At 35.6% G+C, this 14,408-nt stretch overlaps 1 protein-coding gene and 1 long non-coding RNA gene across 2 annotated transcripts; one reads left to right on the top strand and one right to left on the bottom strand.

Moving 5' to 3' along the window:
* Positions 1–87: 87 nt before the first annotated feature.
* LOC113055944 (ADP-ribosylation factor-like protein 3) lies at positions 88–2,589 on the top strand. The gene is made up of 6 exons (XM_026222336.1): positions 88–179; positions 600–743; positions 1,161–1,277; positions 1,359–1,409; positions 1,495–1,680; positions 1,751–2,589. The coding sequence occupies exons 1-6, from the start codon at positions 177–179 to the stop codon at positions 1,796–1,798; spliced, it is 549 nt and encodes a 182-aa protein (XP_026078121.1). The 5' UTR covers positions 88–176; the 3' UTR covers positions 1,799–2,589.
* Positions 2,590–8,611: 6,022 nt separating this feature from the next.
* LOC113055943 (uncharacterized) lies at positions 8,612–13,547 on the bottom strand. The gene is made up of 4 exons (XR_003277622.1): positions 13,492–13,547; positions 12,416–12,573; positions 12,176–12,242; positions 8,612–9,105 (listed from the first exon to the last, which is right to left on the bottom strand). It is a non-coding gene; the product is annotated as an uncharacterized LOC113055943 (long non-coding RNA).
* Between the last annotated feature and the right edge of the window lie 861 nt (positions 13,548–14,408).

Genomic DNA, 14,408 nt, shown 5'->3' with positions numbered 1-14,408 from the left:
CTGAAATCGACATGGTTAGTATAACTCCTGTAATCGTTAGTTTAAATTGGTTAGCAGAGCTAAATGTTTTTCGTGTACTACGTCGCTTTTAACCCTTCTTAGAATGCACGTATTTTTGTGTACTACGTCACTCCCTAGTAACCCTCAGCGGCGTCTCAGGGAGGCAGAATCACAAGATGGTGAGTTAAAGCGCTTACAATAAACATATTCTTCCCTGTAGACGTGTTTGTTTGAGACTGGTGAGAACATTTTCATCCCTGTCACATACCATGTTAGCCTTTGGAGAATTGTGGATTTGTTTTAATCAAGCGGTATTAAAGATGAGCAGCGGTTCTCGGTCGTGGATGAGATTAGCTCGCAGGACTGTTCAGGTGTCACGACTTATCGAGAATCGCTTATGTACTGCATTTAAAGTCTCTTTTATGCGTATTTCAGGGGGAAATAATGTCAAGGTTTATTTTCTTTAATTACATATTCTTTGAGCATTCGTTGCTCGTCTTGAAACATGTTTGCGTGTGCTCGTGCGTATGACGTCATGCTGCGTGCATTGCATAAACTCAGAACATTGTATAATCTGCGCTTTTTACTTTATTTTTTAGGGTTTGTTATCAATTTTACGGAAACTTAAAAGTACCCCCGATCAGGAGGTGCGGATATTGCTTCTGGGGTTGGACAACGGAGGCAAGACCACCTTACTGAAACAGCTGGCGTCTGAAGACATCACCCATATTACTCCAACACAGGTGGGTGACAATAATTGCTCTCTATTCCCGAAAATGTCCTGGTTAGTATTTTCTGAAATGTCATAAATGTTCAGGTAATGACTTTAAACTGTTATTTTCATACCTGCTGAATATAATGGTTGAAAAGTAGTTTGACCAATAGTATGCAGGCATTGTACATAATCGACCAATCGTGGCTTGGGAGAAGGTGGGATGTACAGAGAACAGTCAAAACAATGAGTGCATATATAATATATGAGGACTGTAGAGAGCATGTAAATAAGAAAACAAACCCAGATTTTTTAGGCAATTTAGAAGTCTTGGCCAGGGCATGTGTGAAAAAAAAGGCCACCATATGGTTGCATTAAGCCAATCAGAGTTAATGCCACATGCATTTACTGAATCAACTGTTTTTTTTTTTTGTTTCCTTATCTGTAGGGTTTCAATATCAAGAGCGTCCAATCACAAGGATTCAAATTAAATGTGTGGGATATCGGTGGTCAGCGAAAGATCAGGCCCTACTGGAGGAACTACTTTGAGAACACAGATGTACTGGTGAGATCATTTGTCCGATTAAAAGTCATCCCACAATTGATTCCAAACACGCTGTTAATTAGACACTCCTTTTGATTTCAGATTTACGTTATTGATAGTGCAGACCGCAAAAGATTTGAGGAAACGGGACAGGTGATGCTTTGTGACTGTTATTTCTTCGCCATTCAAAGCCATTTCTGCTTTCAGTGTTTAATTAAGTGTATTGATCTGCATGCAGGAGCTGGCTGAGTTGCTTGATGAAGAAAAGCTCAGCGGGGTCCCGGTCCTGGTGTTTGCTAATAAGCAGGACCTGCTCACGGCAGCCCCCGCGTCCGAGATAGCCGAGGGTTTGAATTTGCACACTATCAGAGACCGAGTGTGGCAAATCCAGTCCTGTTCTGCCCTCACAGGAGAAGGAGTCCAGGTTGGTTTGGATTACATTTTGTTGTTAGTCACAAACTACAGTATTTGGACTGACTCCAATGTTGTTTCAGGATGGCATGAACTGGGTCTGCAAGAGTGTGAACGCTAAGAGGAAATAGAGCTGTTTTCTCCTACCCTGGCTTTCACGCAGGAGGGAATACAACCATAACTTTGAAAAAAAAAAACTGTCAGTAGGTATAGGAAATGAAGGCATCCTTTCAAAACTATTTAAATTTACTTTTTTGCCTCTCTGTTTGGACTTACTTTGTCCTGCATCCATACAATGAGTTGAAATTAACAGTATCCTTTCACTAGTCTTTTAAACTGGAAATGAAGAATGTACATCCATCTGATTTCACTTTTGATTTGTTTTCTTTAGTACATTTCAAAACTTAATTCTGCTTAGATTTCTTGAGATGAATGACTTGTGTTTTTATATTGAATGTTATAGCTATTTAGAGGATTTTGTTACTGAGACATTTAAAGAGTGACAGCCTTCATCATTCATTTCAACTGTTGTCCTTCCAAACTGGCATTGTTCACTGAAATAACTCTTGTTACTCTATCTAAGGTCATATTTTTGTAATTGTTCCTAAGAGTAACAGAGAGGAGAATTGCGGTACCCAAATGCAACATACAAAAAACATCAATATATACAAAAGAAAAGGGGACCATAAATTGAATGTAAATAATGTTCCACATATCAAATTATTTTCTGCATATATTTGTCAAATTTTACAAATCCAGCATTTAAGAATTTCTTAGAGCTTTATAATGTAAGTGGCCTGTACAGCTGTAATGGTACAAGAGGATGTCTGTCGTCATCACATCAAGATTATTTCTGTAGCGTCTCTGAGTGTTGTGATGTGTGTGAAATGACTGAAGTAAACGGAGTAAAATACTGAAAAGATGTGATGTTTTATTGGCTGAGAATTATTTTAGAGTAAGTTATCATACATTTATGTTTCTGTTTTATTAATTTTCTTTGGTTGATTTGAAACGGGGTCATTGTGCCAATGTTTATACCAAATGATATCATTTGGACATACACTCTCACAACATATAGTGTTGACAGCAGCATGATCTGGCTTATTGTCCAGTGCCATTCTGAAAGTGCATGGTATATTTTGTATGTTATTATATTAACAGTTAAAGACAAATTTAATAATAATTGATAATTCATAAGTGTTATATAGGTGGCACTATTGACCATGTTTAATCATTTGTTTGCTAGTTCCTGATTTTCTATTGTTTCACTGCTCTTTGAGGGTGTGTGTGTGTGTGTGTGTGTATAAAATCAATATGTTTATTCAAGGATGTGTTAAAGATTGACAGTAAAGACATAATGTTGCAAAATATTTAATTAAAAAATATATAATTCATTTTTTTCATAATAATAAGAAATGTTTTTGAGCTCCATTTCAGCATATTAGAATTATTTCTGAAAAATCATGTGACACTGAAGACTGGAGTAATGCCTTCTAAAAATTCAGAGTAATAAATTGCTGTGAAATATATTGAAATAGAGCCAGTTATTTTTAATTATAATAATATTTCACAATATAACTAAAAAATTGGCTATAAAAAATATTGACTAACACTAACACATATTCACTAATAACTATAGGTTTATTAGCTAATTAGCTACTTATTCATATTTAAAAAGGTAGTTGTTAAGTTTAGGTAGAGATCTAGAATATGATCATGAAGAATAAAGCATTAATATGTGCTTTATAAGTACTAATAAACAGCCAATATAACATGTATGCTACACTTTATTTTTCTTGTTATTCAGTGTGATGGTAATTGTGTTTGCTGCCACAGACACAAAAAAAACTTTGAACAAACCATGATTACAGAGCTGCCCAGTCAGTAGATTTTCTTTTGCATTTACATTTTTAATGGCCCAAATGTAAGCCTTAATCTTAATTAAATCGATTCCAGTTAATTAAATCAAAATGAGTTGGCCTGAGTGCGTTTGATCTTTAATGAGCAAAACAGGCTCCGTCTCTTAAAAAGAAGGATCTCATTTTGTCTGTTTGTGTAAAAAGCAGCCAATGACAAGCAGAAACATTTGTTCCAGCACCCCCTCTCCTTTGCTCAATTCTGAACGTATTTCTCCAGTAAGATCGGTGAGTGGCGACCATGCTAGCTGAATAGCTAACAGCCCGAGAGCTTGAATGAGAACACACCCAACCTCTCCCTCCGGTTCCTGCTCTCAGCATCTTTGAGTGACATTCGCAAGCTGACATGTGCACCCTCAGTGAAACGGGCAGGCTCTATTAAGCCTGAATAAATCCTCCGCCAGCCAGCTCTTTGAAATAGGCAATTAGACAGGCCTCTATACCTCCTTCTGCATCCTAGTGTGAAGGACCCAGCCCTCATCCAGCATTCTTGTCCACAGGCTTTTCCTTCCATCTGGCCCTTAGACAAGCCAGAGTAGAAAGACAGTACCTTTCTGAATTCTGCTTATTGAAGTGAGAGGCCTAGGCTTCTAGTTTTAGAATAGTTGTGGTAGTTAGAGTTAACCGCTTTTTTATATCGGAGTTATTATATGTAACTGTAATCTTATTGGCACCTCATACCATATAGAGTGCTGCAGGGATGTTTTTTTATTTATTTATTATTTTTTTTTTGTAAGCTATAACCTGGAAACAAGTTACCTTGTGATTTTTTTAAATAGCTTTCACTTGTTCTGAAAAACAAGTTCACTTTCACAGCCTCATCGCACTCTACTCTGGCAAACTATTTTAGTGAAAATGTTTAAATAAGTACTAAAAGAGTCAGAGGCATGATGATGGTGACTTGAAGTCATGCGACCACGTGTAGCTTTTTACTTCTGCCGATTGTATTTAGGCTTCAATATGTAGTTGAAAACGTAAGAATCAAAGAGCTTATTTTCAGAAATAATTCAAATTCCAATGGAATGCACTCTTGCCATCTTAAGATGGGACTATTTTCTATGTACAAATCATGCAATAAATTCACTCAAAAAATATTTATTTAAATTTATATTTTTTTAATTGTATAATTTTTTTATTTTAGTTTTATTAAAACATTTTCTTTATGTAATGTTCTTTCGTTTTAATTCTAACAGTATTTTTAAATGAATAGGTTTGTCTAGCTTTAGAATTTCAATAATATGCCTAGTGGTCCTAAAGAATTTATAAAAAAATTAAATAAAGGTTAATCAGTGGGTCCTCCTAGATATTGTTTAATATCATTGATATTTCACAATATTACTGTTTTTATTTCTATTTTTCATCAAATGTCTTTTCACTTTCAAACTTTTTTCAAAAACATAAAAAAATCTTGATTATATCAAACTGTTCAGCAACAGTGTATGGGTTTAATTTTATTTAATTTTATTTATTGTAGCCATCTGTCACGAAAACAAATTCCTCGCATGTGTGAACATACCTGGCAATAAAGCTCATTATGATTGGGATAATTTATTACCATTATTCATTATCACAAAATAAAGATTGAAAAATGTGCATTGTACGTCCTGATCACTCATTTTGCTAAAATGACAGACTAACCTTGATATTTTCCATGACTTAAACCACAAGAGGCCACATTAGTTAATTAGTTGGTGCTCCTCTGCATGTGCTCCTATGATGGAAATGCAATAGTCCAGGGTTTGATTAGTGGTCGATCACATCTTATCTAAGGTCAAGAGGCTCAGACCAGCTTTCTTGCAAAAACATCCTGCAGTCTACATAACCATAGCAACTCAGAGGGGCCTGATTGCGCCTATAAAGTTGCACAAATTAAAGGGCAACATTGATTTTTATCTCCTTGATGGGATATAGTCTTCTCATTGGGCTTCATTTATTTCTGTTATGACCATGCTGGATTTTAACACACTCAGTAAGATATTATCTTGTCAGTGAAAGCCTTGGATTTATTCCTTTGTAGTTTCAAAAACAGATTGCCTGTATATTTGAACACCCCTAAATGTATAAAATTATCATACATTTCAGTATATTATATATATATATATATATATATATATATATATATATATATATATATATATATATATATATATATATATATATATATATATATATATATATATATATATGTGTGGATATGTGGACAGAGATTTGTTGTGTGGCCTTATCAGCACACTCACAGACTCAAACACTCACAGCGGTTTAATCGTCAGTTCAGGCAGTATAGCACCTCTGTTACTGAGTGCCATTAAAATACTGGCTGTCAGAGGGGTGCAGTGAAGGAGACATAATTATGCACCTCAGCCCGACACAAAAGGCCCAACACCCACTCAGATCTCTTCTTCCTGCACCGAGCAGTCAAGCTTTTCCACAGGCGCCACGGTATCGGAGATCATCGGGATCATCTCGGCAGATTCAGATGTGCACCTAATGACAGCGTTATCATTCTGGAAACACATGGAATGTTCTGTAAGTCTGCACGCTGTTCTGGATGTGCGGTCTAAGAGGGTCGATAGCTCCTGTGTGCTACCATACATAAGCATGTGGTTTGAGGGGGAGGAGTTTGCACAGTAAATTTCTTGTTCCTTTTTTTTTTACTGTGCATTTTGATGGGAAACAGGCAGCTGTTTTGCAGCTGCTGCATGAATAGAACCACCCTGAGGCCTTAGCAGCCGTTCACACAGACAGCGTTCTAGCATTCAAAAAGTAAAAAAGCTAGATGCAGTTGAAGGGGACGGAATGCAGAAGTCTGAAGATGTGCTTTGAAAAGTTGAACTGTTTTTGACTTAAAGGGGTAGTTCATTCCAAAAAATAAAAATAAACTTATAAATCAGTTACGGACCCACATTTCATTCTTCTATTTAACACAAAAGAAGATATTTTGAAGAACGTTGGTAACCAAACAGTTGCTGGTAACCATTGACTTCTAATATTTTTTTTTATTCCATACTATGGAAGTCAGTGGCTACCAACAACTATATTCTATTTGTCCTCGGCTTTATTTCCATAGTTCAACAGTCAGGTTTCAGAATTTTTCAAAATTTCTTTATTTTATTGGCAATAAAAGATGCTTCTGCCTTCTGTTATTTGAAATGATACATTATTTTAAATAATAATGTTTAACAGATACATTTGTGGTGGAAAACTACATTACCCATGATGCTGTTCAGAAAATTCCACCAACCAAAGAGCTGCAGCAAACAAATCATGCCAAAAGAGCTTGCAGGGAATGTCCACTCCCCCACACCATGATAAAGCTCATTCTCACACACAATGCCAATACTTTTGCCTTCCATATGTGTTACAGGTTTCCTAAGTATTGATTATAAAGACCATGTGTCTTCAACTTGTGTTTGAGCACCTTTTCTTTCTTTTAGTTTTCTGGCTAGTACACCCATGTTAGCATCACTGAGGCTGTCAAACAGAGGGAGAGGAATGATTAAAGAGATGCGGGGGGAGGCGGGAGAGAGAAAGAAATAAAAGCAACGCCAGGAGAGACACACAGGTGTCTGTGTCAGATCACTGGGCCCAGTGAGGGTTGGCAGAGGAGAGGAGGGGGGAGATGGGGCTGGTGTTAAATTACAGTGGGCCTGTGTGGAGGGATGATCTGGGTCACAGGGTTCCCAGCATCTCCACTGACACACACAGGGGAGTGGAGCTCATCACCGCCATCCTGCTGCTCATTCTTTCGGCAGACAGAAATACAGGAGAAAACAGATAAAACAGTGCTGGCACACAGGTGTGATATTAATGGAGCTCACTCACAGAATTTCCATGCCAGTTTCCATGATATAAGTGAGAAATAATATGGAAAAAATGCAATACAGTCACTAATAGGCCAAAAAACGATTTATAATAATGTCTAATCTCTTTGGAAATCTGTAAAATAGCATAACCCCTTCCTGTGCTAGAAATAACTAATCCCTGTTCATTTACATCAAACAACAGTCAAATTGAAACAGCCCCCTTAAGCAGTAGCCATGACATAAATCTAGCCAGGGGCACAGACAGAGAGCAGAGATCTATTAAGTATTAAAAACAGGCTGAGCATTTCAAAATCCCTTCGTCTCAAAAGTAAAATTAGGCAAAAACAACTGGCATTCTCCTATTTTGAACTAAAGCTTTAAAAAGCTGGTATTAATCAGGAGTCAATGTGAAATCAGAATTTACTCAATTTGAATTTCTTAATACACATTCTTTGTCTTACTTTGCATGATTCATCAGTGAATGTTATTTTCAGAATCTTTCATAAAAATGTAATAATCTGCTCCACCTTAGAAATTACTTTCCTTGGCCCTGTCCGAAACGTGGCCTTCAGCCCTGTGGTCCTCCTTTGAGCCCACACTTCACTCAAAAAAAAAAGTTGTTGAATGAACTTAAAAAAATTTGAGTAAACTTTTCCACGAAATTTAATTACATTTTCCAAACAATATCGAATTAGTTTGAAATGATTTGTTGTAATCTTGTTGTGTAAACTTAAATTATTTTAGTCAAGACAACAAGAAGAAAATTGGTCCATTCTACAAGATAAAGTTTAGCCATGCCTAATAGAGAAAGTTGTGTCAGGTTAACTACTCTGAATTTTGTCATGCCTACTATATAAAATAATGCCATGTTAACTACATTCAATTTGGTCATGTCTACTATATCTAACAATGCAATGTCAACTACAAACATTTTTGTACTGCATACTAGAAACAATTTAAATCATTACACTTATCTAACTTGACTCTACAGTTACTTCCAAATGAAAGTGAAATAATTGTGTTCTATTACATTAAAACCTTTTTACTGTATACCTATAGTCTACTGTGAAGAAAGTCAATATGTTAAGTCAATCCATTTAGTAAAAATCTGTATTTAAAACATGAGCACATTTAACCTTGAGAGTCTTCTTGCTTAAAACTGCAAATATGGCAATTAAACATGCTCATTAAGTTAAAAAATGACAATGCAAATAAAACATGAGCATATAAGAATATAACAAAATGTTATTTTATTTTGTTTTCTTAAACATGATATTAAATGTGATTGAGAGACATAATCACCTCTGCTCATCGTTCAAAAATTCAGATACAACAAAATCACATGAGCATACAAGGAAATAAAACACAGCATTCACAAAGGGATCCTCAAACACAGCACACCTAAGTGAAGAGTTTTGTTTTCTGCGCCTGTGCTTTGGCAGACAATTTACACAAGTTCAGCTCGAGAATCATTTTTTGGAGCACCTTAAAAGTGTAATGGATCTCCTGTGGATGAGTAAGATTTAAAGAGTATATTAGTCCAAGTAGCATGGCTGTAGCCAATACTACATTACCTAAACCAGAAAGCACCTCCACATCTTCCAGCACAATGCAGATATCTTCGGGGTCTTCTGTTGCATCAGCAAATTCATGCTTTACATCACAGAATCCCTAAAAGGTCTTCTTTATGTCCGCTTCGGTTCTTGCAGGGTCATCATCCTTTGAAAAAAAAAAAAAAACAGTTATTTTTATTTTAGTGAACAACTCCACTTCCACAGCACATTCAAACAGCCACGAGTCATCTTAAAACAATGCTATGGCGTTCGGTCACCAGATCACAACCCAACTCAACACCTTTGGCAGACTGTGTTCCACTTTATAATGGAAAATAATACAGTGCCTTTGTCAATATCACAACAATGAATAACTATGCTTCCTTAAAATCTCTAACTATCACTCAGTGACTGTTCGAAATTTTTAATTAATTTAGATGACATTAACAAATTACATTTATAAAATACCAGATATTCTCAAGAGCCATTGATACTTCGGTAACACTTTAGAATGATGTCCATTAGTTAATGTTAGTTAATTCATTAAGTAACATGAACAAACAATGAACAATACATTACTGTATGTATTCATCTTTGTTAATCTTAATGAAAATACAGTTATTCATTGTTAGTTCATGCTAATTCACAGTGCATTAACTAATGTTAACAAGCACAACTTTTGATTTGAATAATGCATTAGTAAATGTTGAAATTAACATCAACTAAGATTCATAAATGCTGTAGAAGGATTGTTCTTGTTTAGATCATGTTAACTAATGCAGTTAACTAATGGACCAATATTATAAAATGCTACCGTTACTTATTTCAAATCAATATTACTTATCTTTAACCAAAACTGGGCACAATTAAAACAACTGCTGACAGCACACCCCTCCCTCATTCTCTGAAAACGGTTGATACTGAGTACAAGAGTACACACACACACATATATATATATATATATATATATATATATATATATATATATATATATATATATGCATATATATATTTTTTTTGTGTGACGTGACATACGGCCAAGTATACTCAGAATTCGTGCTCTGCTTTTAACCCATCCAAGGTGAACACAGACAGCAGTGAACACACACACACACTGTGAGCACACACCCGGAGCAGTGGGCATCATTTATGCTGCGGCGCCCGGGGAGCAGTTGGGGGTTCAGAGCCTTGCTCAAGGGCACCTAAGTCGTGGTATTGAAGGTGGAGAGAGAACTGTACATGCACTACCCCCACCCACAATTCCGTCCGGCCCGAGACTCGAACTCACAATGCTTAGATTGCAAGTACGACTCTCTAATCATTAGGCCACGACTTCCCCGTGAAGCCTGGAATTAAACTGCTGTTTTCATCAGGCCAGAGGAGAACTGGCACCCAGATCAAGTAAAGTTACTCCCAAAGTTTATTTTCCATTTCTGTCACTAATTAAAGGGATAGTTCACTTTCAAATTAAATTTAGGTATGTTTTAGCTTACCTCAAGGGCATCCAAGATGTAGGTGTTTTTGTTTCCGTAGTAGTTTACATTTTTATATTTTTAGGTCAAACTGTTCTTTTCTGTGACTAATATAATGGAGGTCTATGGTCACCACCTCAAAGAGCATGCACAGAGAAGTCCAAATTAAACAATTCCCCACCGTAAGTACACATTGATGACCGAAGACACAAAACAAACGGTTTGTGTAAGAAAATGAACTGTTTATTTTGGTTTTATCTCCTGTACACAACCACATCCAACTGATCTGAGTGCACGCGCTCTGGCTTAGTCTGCGCAAGCGCGGAAAGCGCCGGAAGCGATCTCTCGTGCGTGTACATCACTCATTGTTTACTGTTTACCACACAATACACCACCAATCTGCATTGTCTGAAATATAATGCAGTAACTGTAATTATTAATTTGTTTATAACGCACCCTATAATCATTACAATTATAATAAACAACACATTACTCACTCTATTGACAGTGTGCCATTTGGTCCCTCTGGCATTGGACGTCGCCTCCAGTTTATACGTGGCAAACTAAACACAATGTGCAAAATGCTGGGTCTCAACAGTGGAGAAAACTCAGGATCTTCAATCAGGCAGGTGTGTGATGCGATACAGTCAATGTCCTCGTCGTCTTGTAGTTGTTCCATTCGTGACAACATATGCTCAGCACTTCTGTCGGCATCTCACAACACTTGCTACTAAAACACCACCAATTTTTAATATATCTCTGAGTCTTGAAGACGTGCTGCCGTAGCGGATGCTTCCATGATCGCTCCTGAGTACTTCATCTGTGTATTCTGGTTCAAATATGGCTGTGACAAATTCAACGTTGTCTGTTGATGTATTGAAATCATCTTCCATTGCAATTTCCTGTACGTATAAATATGTTTAAATCTTCACAGTGTAAGGTAACACTTCAGAAATCTCTGTGTAAACCATAGACAGTAAGTGTAAACAATGAGTGTGCTTTCCGCGCTTGCGCAGACTAAGCCAGATCGCGCACACGTCACACAACAGGAAGTAGCCTACTCGCGCCCTCACATCAGTTGGACGTGGTTGTGTACAGAAGGTAAAAACGATATAAATACTGTTTGTTTTCTTACACAAACCGCTCGTTTCGTGTCTTCGGTCATCAATGTGTACTTACGGTGGGGAATTGTTTAATTTGGACTTCTCTGTGCATGCTCTTTGAGGTGGTGACCATAGACCTCCATTATATTAGTCACAGACAAGAACAGTTTGACCTAAAAATATCAAAATTGGAAATACTGCGGAAACAAAGACACCTACATCTTGGAAGTCCTTGAGGTAAGCTAAAACATACCAAAATTTAATTTGAAAGTGAACCATCCCTTTAAGTTTTGGTTCCTTGCCACTGCCACCTTTGGCGAATGGGGATGCTTGACTGATTGCAAAGACACTATTGGAAGAGAGTTGAACTGGATGATGACATCACTGAATAATCAATGAACTGACTTTTTCTTAAAAAACAAAACAAAAACTGTCTGTTTGTTATTGTCCTCTTGCATTACCGACAAACTATTTTCCTGTTTAATTATGCTGCTTTGACAATGTGTATTGTGTAAAGTGCTATATAAATAAAGGTGAATTGAATTGACTATATATATATAAGAAAGTGTCTCTGCTTTTGAATTGAAAAACATGTCACGTCTTTTGCAAGGTCAAGTTTGTTATTACTTGTGATAACTGTTTGTAATGAAAAAGAACTCACCAAATACTCCATATTCATCTTCATTCAGGTAGATGCATAGCCCCTTGAGAATGCACTCTTGCTTGGTCTCCATGGTGGCATTATAAGAAAACACACAAAACATTTTTTCAAGTTTCTGATATTCATACATGACACCCTCCAATACACATCTCTGAGCCATTATGCATTACAGAGCACTATATCAATAGCTTGTATTAAAAAGCAATTTATAAAAAAACTGAAAAAAAATAAAAATACTACCTGAGACATTGGCAGCATCACATCTTGAATCTTTTTTCTAAACACTCCACCCTTTTTTGGTAAACACTTTTAGCAGATCATCAGAGAACAGATCCAGTTTGGACATGAATTTTGGAGTGTAAAGGAAGGGTTGTGATCCGATGAAATTCATCATTTATCTGAAGACATAAGTTACAGAGGTCTTTTTTTATGGGCAATTCAGCAAAGACAAAAAAGGTTAAAATGCTACAAAGAAAACAAAATATTTAGTACAGGGTCAGAGTGACAACTTATGACAGAAATCATTTTCGATTATTCCTCTTGATATATTAATCGCAAGTAACAGAATAACATTAACTTACACATACAAGCGCTTGGGGAAACAAAACGTTATTAGCTGACTACACAGACATAATGTCGGTCCATGACCATAATCTAGCTAGCAGAAGAAATGCAAAAACTCCACTTACAATTACTGAAGCAGCGAAATGTAATACTTACGTCGCTAAAACACTATTTGTTGTTTAAGACGAGAGACTCCGTGAACGCGGTGAATTCAGTCACGAGCACGTGAACTTAACAAGCGTGACTAATCTAAAGCCTTCGATTGGCTGCTGTGCGCTTTGATTGGCATCTCAATCGTTTTAACAATGACAAGCAATAAATTAAATATAGATGAGGAAGACCTAAAATATACATTTGTAACTTTGTCACCCTAACAACAGCTGAATGCAGAGTAAGAATTTGAAATCCTAGGGGACAATTTGGCAATTTCTAATTAATCGGGCGTGTCTTATGGCCCTGGTTTTATACATTAATTCATGGTACTGAAGGGTTTTCTGTTCTCTCTTGTTCCGCGATTCTTCATTTTAACGTTATTTGATACTTTTAGGGAAAAAAGAAAGTCTGCACCACGTGCTGAATCCAGAAACCTAACATCAGCTACAAACGACACACTTAAGAGCTATTTTCATACAGTGCTTATAAAAAATAACTTTCTGGTATGCAACAAGATATTAAGAAAGCATATGTTTATTAGTTTGTTAATTAAATAAAATTAGATGGACGGTGATAGATAAGAAAAAAAGGCCACTTACCCAACTCACATGTTCGCTGCTGAGCAATCCATCTGCATCAGTTTCCGTTGATGACGTGCATCCGGTTAAGACGAACAAAAAATATTCTTGTTGACTCAATTAAAAAAAATGTTGTAAACCTAATTTTTTGAAAATTACATTGTTTCTGTTAAATATAATTAAGTTGACACCATTTTTACAAAGAGTTATGTTGTATGTGCTCATGTTAATTAATTAAATTGAACAAAGAGCAAAAATCATTTTTTTGAGTGTTGTTTGACGTAATGCTGCATAGACTGTTCAATAGTCTATTGTAGTACCACCATTATATAGGCACACACACAAAAAAAAAATTATAATAATTGTGTGCACTTAATTTATGAAGCATGTTGTTATTCCACATTCATCAAATTGAGTAACACAACTATTTATTTTTGCTTCTGGTCAGATATCAAGAGATTAATTGTCCAATAACAGCACTATTTTTAACAGTAATAAAAACCTAATTTGCATAGGCTGTAAAAAAAATAACATCATGAAGAGTAAATATTTAACCATTTAATTTTGGTCAGTGTTTTTATTAACAAAAAGTATATTAAAAGAAAATATAAAAAAAATAAATAAAGTAAAGCTGGATTAAAATAAAATGGCAAACTTAATCTTGAACCTTAAATCTTAAAAGTACAAAATTTCATATGTGCCTTGGCAACTAAATGAAATAAAATAAAAAGTTAAAGTACTAAAATTACTAAAACTAAAATATATTAAAGCTAAATTGAAATGACAAAAGCACATAAAACTAAAATAAAACTGAAAAACGAAAATAAAATACTGAAATAACACTACATTTAGTACAATTGCATTATATAATAAATTTCAGAAATAAATATTAAATTTTTTTGTCTCCATAATATATTTATCACTTTTTAACACACACA

This window comes from Carassius auratus, chromosome 37 (genome assembly GCF_003368295.1).
Source record: "Carassius auratus strain Wakin chromosome 37, ASM336829v1, whole genome shotgun sequence".
NCBI classification, from domain to species: domain Eukaryota; kingdom Metazoa; phylum Chordata; class Actinopteri; order Cypriniformes; family Cyprinidae; genus Carassius; species Carassius auratus.
The sequence above is the reverse complement of the archived record's forward strand: the minus strand, read 5'-3'. Positions and strand labels throughout refer to the sequence as shown.

What these genes read in the sequence shown, in the direction of transcription:
- LOC113055944 (XM_026222336.1), top strand. An exon ending in CCCATATTACTCCAACACAG is followed by an intron (nt 744 to 1,160) that starts GTGGGTGACAAT and finishes CCTTATCTGTAG; the next exon opens with GGTTTCAATATCAAGAGCGT. An exon ending in GATTTGAGGAAACGGGACAG is followed by an intron (nt 1,410 to 1,494) that starts GTGATGCTTTGT and finishes ATCTGCATGCAG; the next exon opens with GAGCTGGCTGAGTTGCTTGA.